Source organism: Leptidea sinapis, chromosome Z (genome assembly GCF_905404315.1).
Source record: "Leptidea sinapis chromosome Z, ilLepSina1.1, whole genome shotgun sequence".
Taxonomy (NCBI): Eukaryota; Metazoa; Arthropoda; class Insecta; order Lepidoptera; family Pieridae; genus Leptidea; species Leptidea sinapis.
Genome location: NC_066312.1, coordinates 35,114,410 through 35,126,500, shown reverse-complemented (window position 1 = coordinate 35,126,500; position 12,091 = coordinate 35,114,410). Strand labels below are relative to the sequence as shown.

At 36.1% G+C, this 12,091-nt stretch overlaps 1 protein-coding gene across 3 annotated transcripts in view; it reads right to left on the bottom strand.

Moving 5' to 3' along the window:
- Nucleotides 1-233: 233 nt before the first annotated feature.
- The window catches only part of LOC126979143 (BAG domain-containing protein Samui), a 28,141-nt gene continuing 16,283 nt past the window's right edge, over nucleotides 234-12,091 (bottom strand). For all 3 annotated transcript variants that reach the window (XM_050828376.1, XM_050828377.1, XM_050828375.1), the window contains exons 2-3: nucleotides 2,785-2,926; nucleotides 234-2,285 (exon numbers count right to left, since the gene is read on the bottom strand). In XM_050828376.1, coding sequence (XP_050684333.1) covers nucleotides 493-2,285; nucleotides 2,785-2,926 — 1,935 coding nt within the window. In that variant the 3' untranslated portion in view covers nucleotides 234-492. The remainder of the gene's footprint in view (nucleotides 2,286-2,784; nucleotides 2,927-12,091) is intronic.

The window sequence follows — 12,091 nt, the reverse complement described above, 5'->3', positions numbered from 1 at the left end:
ATGATGTCGAAGATGGGATTTTAATCTTTATCAATAAATACAATCATAGATCACGATATAAATCATTCGATTAAATATTTTATTAAATTGGTTTGAACATTCTATAATTCCGCACACAAAAGCAAACTACATAGTTTGCCTCGAATGCTATAATTAATGTGCTATTCAGCCAATATATCGGAAATAGGTACCTATAGGAGGATGTCGGTAGATGGTAAGGAAATGAAAACAACTTTGTAAATTTAAAATTTATTGAAAAAATGTTATCACGAAACGATGAATAATAATTTATTAAATAGGAGGACAAAAAAAAGGTAAATATGTAATAGATATATTTATCGTAGCGGATAATTGCGACGCAAATGATAACTAATGAAAAAATACAAACAATAATAAACTGGCAACACTGGTGGTTAGGCATGAAATAACAGGCGATATATTTAGGCCCCGTGCGATTTGTATATCTACAACAATTCACTAAAGCAAATAACTCTATTGACTAGTGCCGCCCGCAGCGTCCAATTCCATCGCTTGAGGCTCGCCCTTACCGTCCACCTGCATTGGTTCTACTTTATTTCCACCCTCCTTATTACTTTGTCCCTCTACATTATCTTTAGACTGTTTTTCAGTCACATTTTCGTTTGTGTCCTTCTTGTCTTTACTTTTATCTCGTTTCTTCGTAACTTTTACGCTCTTCTTAAGAGTTTTCTTATCTTTCTCTTTGGGTTCTTTAGTCTCTATTTCGGTTTTCGAATCTTCCGTCCTCGTATCGACTTGCAATTGTTGAGTTTCTGTTGTGTTATCTGAATCGGCTTTGTTGCTTCCAGTTTTAATCTCAGCTTCGCTCTGTGGCTGTTCAACTAATTCAGTTTTATTTATTATATTTTCATTCATTTGTTCAGTTTGCTGAGGTTTGCTTTGAGCGTCAATTTGAGTGGCGTCAGATGAGGTGGACTCTTCGATTTTCTCTGTAGGCTGTGGTGCCGCTTGTTCAGTTTGAGGTGCAGGTTTAACTTCTTCAGTAGTAGGTTCTTTCATTTCTACATCACCATTCTGGACAGTTTCCTCCTGTTCAGAGTGCTTTTCGGTTTCCTGTGCTTGCATCTCAACATCATGCTGCTTTTGAGTTGCGTTTCCCTTTTCAGCTATGGCTTCTAATACAGCTATACATTTCTCAATACATTTAATGGCTTCCTTTCTAGCCTGCCTAATATTTTCTTTGCCCTCCGTTTCAATATTATCTAACTTGATGAGATTTCTTGTCAGCATCTCATCTAAGTATAAATATTGTTTGTCTTTTTTTGAACCATTAAAATTTTCCACATCTGTCATTAGATTAAGAACATCTGTCTGAATATTGAGAATTTGTTTGATAGGATCGTTACCAGTAGGCTCTGATTTGGGTTGCGGAGGAGTATGTGGCTGTGGCGGGGCTTGTTGCTCCGGCGCGGGCGGCGGTGTCTGCTTTTGTGGCGACGGTTGCTTTTGTTGTGGTCTGGACGGAGTTGAAGCAGTCTGTTCATGATACACTGGAACTTTAACATAATGCTCTTCCGGGTGTGGCTGCGGTTTAGGTGATTGCGAACGTTGTGGTGAAGCTCCACGTGCGAATGCATTCTGTGGGTACATCTTCTGCTGAGTAAAAGGTTGAGATGCTCCTTGCCTGAAGCCCTTGTTGAACGGTGTTCCAAAGGATCTAGAAAAGTTTGGTGGCTGATGGAATCCATGTGGAGTGTCGTCAGTAAAATACTGATCTCTATCTATATGCGGCTGCGGCGGAGGAGGAGCATAGCTCGGTTTTGTCTCTCTGAAGCTATTATCTACATTCTTATTTATGACTGGTTCATCTCGTCCCTCAACGAAGATTGGTATATGTCGTACGTTGGAACCATGCTCCTGTTGTGGCGGATGATGTTCCTGAGGACTTTGACCACTCATCCTTGTGTGATTGTCGGAACGATTATCTGGAGGCGCTGACGCAGACCGTTGGGATCTGTCTTCACCATCAACTAAACTCGGATCTGCTGGACTTTTATGACCAAGATCAACTGTGTTTCTCAATCCGTACTGTGGTATAGAAGTATGTTCGTCCTGGGATGGACCCGGGTCTTCAGTTTGTGTGGCGGCTGTTTGCTGCGGGGGCGATTGCGGTTGCGGAGACGTAGGTTGCGGTTCCTCCCGCGAACTGAACCGTCGGTTCCAATGCGACGGGAAGTGCTCTCTGAATTCTGGTGGTATGTCGTCAAAGGGAAATCTGTCAAAACCCTCGAAGCTATCACCAAAATCTGAAATAATAGGTTTTATTTTAATGTTCAATATTAAAACCTAAAATGTTTTATAAAATAAAATTGAATCTAGCTTTAAGACCTTAGAGAATTATGATCTCCCACAACAAGATTTTACATACAAAGAAGTGTTTATTGCCTTAATAAATATTCATAATATGAAAATATTGTTTTAGCGTGCATTTTTTTATGAAAGATAACGAATATCCATGCGTACCACTTTGTGGTATGTGATCACTGCGGCCCATACTCTCTTGCAACACCAGACTCGGGTATTCTCCTCTGGTCACCAGAGGACTCAAGAGTACAACATACTTAAATGAATTCGAAAATTAAATTAATAAAACCATAATCTTAGTATACTACTGTAAAGTATGATATGGTGATAGTCAACAGTTCAACCTATTGCGCCACTGACGCTGTAAGTGCATGCAACAGTTAGGCGTGGAACAGGAATAGTGGGGTATACTAAGATAGGATATGCAAGAAGCAAGCTTACCGTCTGTAGCGTCCTGGCTAGAAGGCCTCCGCTTGCGAGCCCAGGTGGCGGGGCGTTGTCTCAGGCGCGCCGCGATGTCGGGGTGCCGGGACGCGAGTGAGCTCCACACGCCGCCCTCCTCTTCATCCAACGGGAAGCCGCGCTGTGAACATAACGAATTTCTATCAGCGTCAGTTACACAACTTTGCACTTCAATGAAGAACAAACAGACTACGTTTTGGCGTTTTTCAATACTTTCAAAGAATCGAATATAAATGTACGTAGGTATTGCGTTGGTTTCTTAAAGTAGAGCAAATGATGTAGTACTGTATTGTACAGTGACTGCCCTTCTACTTTATTACACATTCAAGCAAACGTGGGAATATTTAGATATCATATTTGACTTATTGGTTTCCCCCCACCGGCTGTGCTAGGACTTTTTTGTGGTAAAAATCTGCAATAAATCCGCAGTCACACAGATGTGTAATCATTTTAAGCATTTTTGACCAAAGTGTCACTGTCAAAGTATGTGATAACTTTTGACTGCTGAATTGAGTTACCCCGAGCGAGTGGATTGAGGGAATGGTAGGTGAGACATTTAATATATTATATTGTTTTTACACACTCCATTTCTGAAGTCACTGTTGAAATACTTAGTATTTTATTATTCCTCGCAAACCGTGGATTCCAATGAGTTTTCAAAATGATGTTTTTCTAATAAAGCCTTGTGTATTTTATTTCTGAAATATTTCAATTTATTACTTTATTTCCTCATTTTCCCCGACGACTATCTGGTATTATATTATGTTGTTTCTTGTTTTGTAAGTACAAGTATGTAGTGTCAATTATTTGTATTTCCGGTTTGTATCAACTTTTCAAAACAATATCTTTGGTTGGTATTTAATTGGTAACTTTTGAATAAATAAATCTAAATTTGGTAGCGGCGCAAGGTTGTTCTGATGTGTCCTTATTTTATCAATTCATTTCATTTTTGACAGTCAAGGGCAATAAACGTTTGCTAGTTTACTGTTACTTTTTCCAGTTCCATTCCCTCCCTGCCTGTAATTACATATTTTGACTGACCAATTCTAGGATTTTTGTAATTCTAAAGTATGCAGTCTGTATGTAATAGCTCAAAAACTTTTATGAGCACTGTTACTATTTTAAATTATTATATTAACGCCACAATAATTCTTAAGATTTAAGCGTAATTTTCTTTTTGTGCTCTACATGCATTGCCCAAATAACTTCTATGAGTAGATTAGAAAAGCACTTGTAAAGTTCGAGTTCTTAGTTTCAAATGTGTTATTGGAGACTATGTAACACCCATATTGGTTGCGGCTTAACGCACGCAGCTCATTATCAAATATACAACAAATCCAACTAACAAACACCACCTAACCATGCCCACATAGATTCATACTCGCTGACGAAGTAGCGGGCACAGCTCGTATAAATATAAAGAGTTTCTATTCCAAGACAAACTATTCACATATTATAACAAAACAAAAATATGTCTTCATTCACCAATTACCGACATATTTAATTTTTCATTCATTAAAACAGACGTGTAAAGAATAACTTACGTGGCGAAGCACTTAATCGGTTTGACAAGTAACCATAAAATATGAGCGGAACCAGTTATTGTGGCATTTTAAAAAATTTAAGGACTGTCAAGCGAATGCTATGACGACGACTCAAAATTTGCATAAAAAGAAATAAAATGGAACAGTGAATGGAAATGGATTCTGTTTTCCAACACGCAACAAATAGCTGTCTGATTATATTATTTTACATTAATATTTCACGTAAGTACTTATGGACGTAAAAAAACACGCTTCGCAAGTGTTGCAGTAAATTGATAACATAGTATGCAATATTATTCATAAATTCACCATACACAAGATCGAGCATTAGCGAATTTAACCTAAATACAATACATTTCCACTAAGCACTTAAATAGTTCTTCATCATTTCAGCCGCAAGACGTCCACTGCTGGACATAGGCCTCGCCCAAAGATCTCCACCACGATCGATCCCGCGCTGCCCTCATCCCACCTATTCGGCGATCTTGACCAGATCAGCGGTCCACCTTGCAGGGTACGTGGATCATTGATACGATTGAAATAAGGCTATTTACTATTAGTCACTTATTATGGATTTATTACACTTGAGTAATCACTCACGGGATATTTAATTGTAACACTATGATTATATAACACAAGTGCAGAAATACTGGGGCCCCGCGGAAAACCCAAATCACCGACTGTTTCAGCGACTACGCCATAATAACCCGAGAAATATTTTATCAATTGAAGCTGCAAGTCACATATTTCTCGAGAAGCACACCTCTTCATGTCGGAAGCAGCGTTTAATTCATAACTACAATGAACTTGCGCGGGAGACAAGGCGACAGCCGTATAGGGTGCGGAGGTCATCTCGCGACCTCACTCATGATAATCGTATGAATAAGATGTTAACGATACATTATTATAATAATTGATAGTAGCACTTCTGAGATGAAGACTTTACAATTTAATGGAGCTTCGTTTTCATAAATTATCTCAATTAATTTACACGATAAACTATTATGTCTATATTTGCTTAACTTTGCACACATTGTCAAAAAATGCTAAATAAAGCTGTAAATTTTCAATGAAAAACATTTTGTAAAAATAAATCTATTAATGTAAATGATGCCTAAATACATACATATTTAAGTGAACACTTTATATCTGAATCACTGCCAATGACTGCTTTATTTGAGACTCAGTGTATTCCCATCTTTTCAGCAGTTTTTGTTGTTGGTGATGTGCCAATATTGTGGTCAGTGGGAGGCGTGTCACCGTTATAATATTTTGTGCGCAAACAATTCGGTTCTATTTATTAATACACAATCCTTTTATCACTAAAATAATGTAAAAAAAATAGATACAAGTGGGAATACAACTTAAGAAATAGGTAAAACACCATACTTCCTTATCCTCATCTTTACTAAACTAACGATCAAAAACGAAGAAGATACTGAAAGACTGTCACACAGAAAGCAAATACTAATAGAATAAAGTCCAACATTACCAAAAAACGAATAAAATAGAAATCGTAACTATCAGAATACGAACAATTGAATGGAAAACGACAGAACACACGATAAGTGGTATTTATAAGCAGAACAAGAATATATTACTGAGGAGATGAAACGAGATGGATAGGTTAAAAGGCGGAAAGCGAAAAAAATGCTCATGGCAGAAAAAACATGGAATAGGAAAGCGGACACTTCTGCTAGAGATAAAGAGGTCAATATTGAAACAAACAGGTCTTTTTTAACAGGACGGTTGTATTGTATGTAAAAACACATATTAGTTATGTTGTATAACAGAAGAGAGTGGAAGAAGTTGGGCTAACAGAGCATGCTGCCGACCTCTTCTACAAGTCAGAGCCATTAACATACTTTTATGTCCGGAAGGTTTAAGAAAGGGTCTGTGTTAATTAACTTTCACATGAGACATTTCATCTCCATTTACGCTTCGGTACCTACTAGAACTTATATTGTAACAGTTATAAGCAGATGATTTCGCACTACCCCAGCCTCGATTACTCACTTAACCTCCCCAAAAAACTGTTCAAATTCTTATATTTTTAGTAAACATTTAGATCCAGCACCCATGCAAAACACCCTTTCCAACCAATTCACATTTGATATAAAATAACTTCGAATGACGCCACGTCCCGTCGGAACACATCGGTCAAGTAGACACGCGCGGCTAAAGATAATTATAACAATGTGTCGCTAATCTTGTGAAGATTACATTGTGCACAGTAATATTAGCGCATATAAATTACATCGACGATTATTAAAAATACATTATACACTTAAGACAACTTCTTGTTTCTACCTTAATAATATTAATCATTATTATAATTTTATATTTTGGGTGCATGTGAAATCTTGTTAAATATTATACAGTATTATATTTTAATTGTGGATTGTCAATAACGAAACTTTCATGAACTGGCTAAGCCAGCTCCGCTCGGTTTGGTAACTTGGAACTTGGAACAACTCGTTTTCCTAGAGGTTTTTCAAATAACCACCGCGGAGTAAACTAATACGATAGTGTCGCGGTCAAAATGTACAATTCAGAAGAGCTCTAAGTGATACATAAAGATGTTTGGACGTTGACATTCGATCAGGACGAACATCGCGAACAAACGTAAAAAGTAGTGTAACAAGGATGAGATCATCGGATGTGTCGCAGGTAATGAAGTGAAGCCGCCCGCACCAACTAACACTCGCCGGCGCAAGAAAAATACATGTAGGTATAAACACGTGCCGTGGCCACGTGACTACATTGAAGTATAAACATAACTAAAGTCGCATGAATCATGAGGTATATACGGATTTGTTTTATATTTCTCGAAATGGACGCGGTAAGGGACGCAATAGCTGAAAATAATAACATAGCGACTATCACAAAACAGAACTTTTAATGATGATAACAGTAGTGTTTAATGTTAAGCGGCCCCGCGGCTTGTTTATTTATTCGCTGGTGGCAATCTGACAACTGAACACCGGTATTCATAGTTCCATAGTTAATATACCGCACGGTCAGTAAAATAAGAAAAAAAACCTCATTCTATTTTCTTATTAGTAATTGGATACACGGTTTAAAGATCTCTTGGGTTCCCTTAACTCTATTGTAGATTAAGGCTGGAAAGAGAATATTCAACAAAAAACTATTCCTACACTCATTCATGAGAGTCTTAATTAATTAATACAAAGAAGTAACAACCATAAATTTCAAGATGCTCGATTTACAACAATTAATATAATATTGACATATTTTTACACAAATCTCAATCTCAATCAATTATCTTGCTCCAAACTAGGCATCGCCTGTACTATGGTGCAAGACAAAGATTTATTTATCACAGTACTTATAAACACAGTATATACAGAATAGAAATCTAGAGAGATCGAGAATTTCTTAACATTGCCTTATTTAGTATAGAGTGGATGCGGTGGGTGGACATAATATGTGACGCACTGGCACGTTAGCACCGTATCGGTGTTGTCGATATATTGCCTTCCCAGACCCGCATGACATCATCCAGTTAACTTAAGCAATAATGTTTATCTTTACGAGAGTTAAGTAAATCTGAAAACCGGTTATATGTCTCGTGCGAACAATGAATCAATACAAATCCTTGTATATTATTCTTATTAATAGAAAAGATATTTTTAATGGCAGCTTTTAATAAAAAGGGATCTCAACGTAGATTGCCATGTGTCATAATTTTGTCTATAACATAGCGCTAGCCAGTAACTATTTCAATAGCCTTATCCCGCTAGCACTAAATACACACATCAAAAAAGTCTAAGCAACATTTACTAATTTAAATTTTAGTATGGTTTTTCACATTATAACGTTATATTTTATTTTAAAAAATATATTTTTGGGTCCTATGATGTAAAAATAACAGCTGTTGTTTTTATAAGTTCTTTTAATAGGAGAAATTAACAAAATTAGAATATACTGCAGAAACTACGGTACATAAGCAACTAAACATTTTTTTAACAAAATCAAATTTCTAAGGAAAATGAATTTATTGTGAAAGAATAGGATAATTTAATTCAAAGTATGGCCTCTTCTGTTATTCAGAACTTGTCGGCAACAATTATTCATTGAATTAATGAGACTATTTAGGTATTCGATCCCAATGGAATTGTAGCAAATCCTTCAGCTGTTGGGTTGTTGTCACTCCGTCCAAGTCGTTCAAAACACGTCTCTGGAGCATGTCCCATGCGTGCTCGTTGGGGTTGAGGTCTAGCGATTCTGCAGGCTAGGGCAATTCCCGGACGTTCTCCATTGCCAAGTATTGACTGGTTCGCCGAGCTGTATGTGAACGCACATTATCATGCATTAACGTTAAATCGGAGCCAAAGGTTTGTGCAAATGGATGGACATAAGGTCTGAGAATATCCTCAACGTAATTTTCAGCGTTCATGTTTCCAAAAAAACGAGCTCAGTTCACCTGTTCTTCAGAATACTTCCCATACCATAACTTTTGAGCCGCTGTATGGATGAATTTCATGAATGCACCTGAGCCTTTCAGTATTTCCGGGCCGACGGTACACGCACCCTTCTTGTATCAGGCCTAAACCCGAATCGCGACTCATCGGAAAACATAATTTTATCCCATTGCTCCTGGGTCCATGTTCTGCGTTCTCTTTCACCATTAATTTCGATGAGCGCGATTCCCGTGACGTATCGGTGGGAACCTAATTGGGCGTCGAGCTCGTAGGTCGTACTCATGCAGTCGATTTCGCACAGTTTGGGGACTTACATCAACACTACTTGAATTTTGTAGCCTCAAACTTATCTCTCGAGCGGTTAACATCGCCTGGCGTCTTGCAGTCAGTTGTATGTACCCGTCTTGCTAAGTAGTTGTACTCCTTTTACGGCCTGAATGCTGTTCAGCGGGTTCTCTTGTATTATTGTAGCGATGCCAAAGACGACAAATAACACTTCTATGAATGCCAAAATGCCGAGTTACCTGAGATTGATTACTTCCCGCTTGTAACATCCCTACAGCATTGCATTGAATTTGCATTTCATTTGCTATCAAATGACGTCGCTGCATGACGTAAAGAATATCTAATCTTATGAAAAAATTAAAACAAAACATACTCGATTTTTTTTTACAACCAGCCAGTATGTCATCAATAACAAAAAAGTTTACATACCTATGCACTTTGAGTGAATAAAGACTTAGAAATTAATTAATATAAATGGTAAATTTGTAATATCATGCATGTTGCTTAGCCTTTTTTGATGTGTGTAGATTCAAATTGAAAGACGAAAACTGGAACTGCCAATATTTCTGAAATTCTTGAAACGTTTACAAATGCCGTGGCACGCCTAATCCTCCAGAACGTAATGCATAAAAAAATAGTTAATGGACCAAACTATTATCCTGAACAATAAGCAATAGTGATGGTGTTAAACAAAGCATAAATTAAATATGTTCGTTTTATCAAATACATTTTTATTCAACGCCGAATTTCTAATCAAACGTGATTTGAAATTAAGCGTTGTACTTGTTCGAAGACTCTTTGAAAAGATATGCCCGAGACTATTTTACACCACACAGATATTGGTTCTAAAAGAAAATAAGTTAAACTAATATTATTTTTTATTGCACTGCCGAATCAGTGTACAGAAAAAAGAGCCATATCCTAAATATACACAGTAGCTTACTTAAACAAACAAATAAAAGTACCAGGGTAAATAGATAATATAATGTTCCTAATTTTTCGGTCCTGACACATCTTTTCGACTTTCCTATTTCGCCTTTCGGTTCTCTCTGATAGTTCGTGTTAATTACGTATCGCGTATATACTTTTCGGTATTCTGGACATCGGGTGTCCAGAATTCAATGATCATCTGTCGAGTAGTTAAAGCGTAAAAGCGTAATCAATAAACAAACTCACTTTTACGTTATTTATAAATTTGGTATCACTTATGGCCTTTTTTATTGTAAAATGACAATGTGTTTCACACTGAGACTAATGTCATTCATTTAGTGACTAGGCAAAATATTACGATTCACGATCTTATCATCTATTATATAGTGATAACCATATTATCATACACTCAATATACCAAGTAAGCCGAACGGAAAATATGAATCGATCCTTTTAGACTACACGCACTGCAATTGCTTGCCTTCATTACTGCAAAAAAACAACACATTTCCAATTCGCAACGCGTTCCACTTATCTCAAATATTATATTAGTCAAAACCACGCGAGCTATTTCAGTAACACGAGAATTCACGTTAACCGTGAAACATTTTGACGAAAAAATTAATAGTAATTCAATTAAATTCAGTTTTCTTATAAATTGTTACCAAATTATATTAAATATTTAACCTTAATTTATTAAGAAGCACTAATATGATATGGAGGATTACCTAATAACCTTATATACTGCAAATAAGAACAACTAAATTGGTACTGACTTGTACATTTATCAATTTTATATAGATTATTGTACGATTTATTACGAATAAAACGAGATACAATGATGAGTCGTAGCTAGTAGAGAGAGTCCAAAAGTATTATTTAAAGTTATTTAATAGTTTGGAAGAGAAACGATTATTTAAAGTTAGTTAAAAAAGTCTTGTTGGAATTATATAGGGAAACCATTAGATAGATGAAATAATCGCATTTGTCAGCACGAAACCTTGACATACTTAACTGGATTCTCCGTATCACACGGTTAGTACAGTAATTATTGTCTCGGTATACTCAACAACTAAAAAACTGCATTTCAAATAAAAAAAAATAGATTAACATTGCCGAACAATGTAACTGTAACTTATATTTAGTTTAAATATTTATTTTTTATATCTTTATTATAATTTATTTTATCTTTAATACTTTGTTCTTATTAAATTTTTGCTGAACAATAAATATGAAATAAACAAAAGTGCAATAAATTCGCGCCAAACATAAAACATAGAAACGCAATGCTATTGATTGAAGCGCAGTGTGACGTCACAGACTCGATAAACATTATCCCTGGTATGGTTCCTAAAAAAAATAGGTTCCAGATAAGTAATCACCAATATATTATAATACTAAAACCTTCTCCGAAACACGCTGCATCTAATGGTACAAGAATTATTCCGATCGGTTTAGCAGTTTGCGCAGTATAACCGAAGGAAATAATTGGCCATACATTTATTAGTACAATATAGATTCTTGAGATAAACTCTGACGTTACAGTAATCTCGCGTAAAATGGCGCGTTTGAATAGCCGAAAACTATTGCCGGGAAAGAATATAAGCGAAACCAATAAAACGGTCTGAATTGTATAAAATTCGTATTCATATACCTATATTTAAAATTCATACTGTTGTTATCAGGTGACGCCTGAGTAATTATATATTGAAAATGAACTGAATTTTAACTGTAAACAAAGTTGGCAAACAAAGAATCAGGTGGTATTTTAATAAGAAAATTACACGGATAAATTGATTATAATATATAAACAGCCGACTACTATTAATAATAGTGTCAATATAATTCTCCCTTGAAGAGTTGGTGAGCTACGTTTACAAGGTGTGCGAGGTAACTGATGTGAAGATGGAAAGCAACGATGAGTTCGCGTAACTCTGGCATTCCTTTAAAATAAACACATCAGTTTAACAAACGTAGTACACTCAAGTATCAAACCTGACAACAATATAAAAATAAGTAATTATTTTTTCTTTATAAATTGGTTAAAAGCATTACAGATAATCATCCTACTAGCTCCAATGA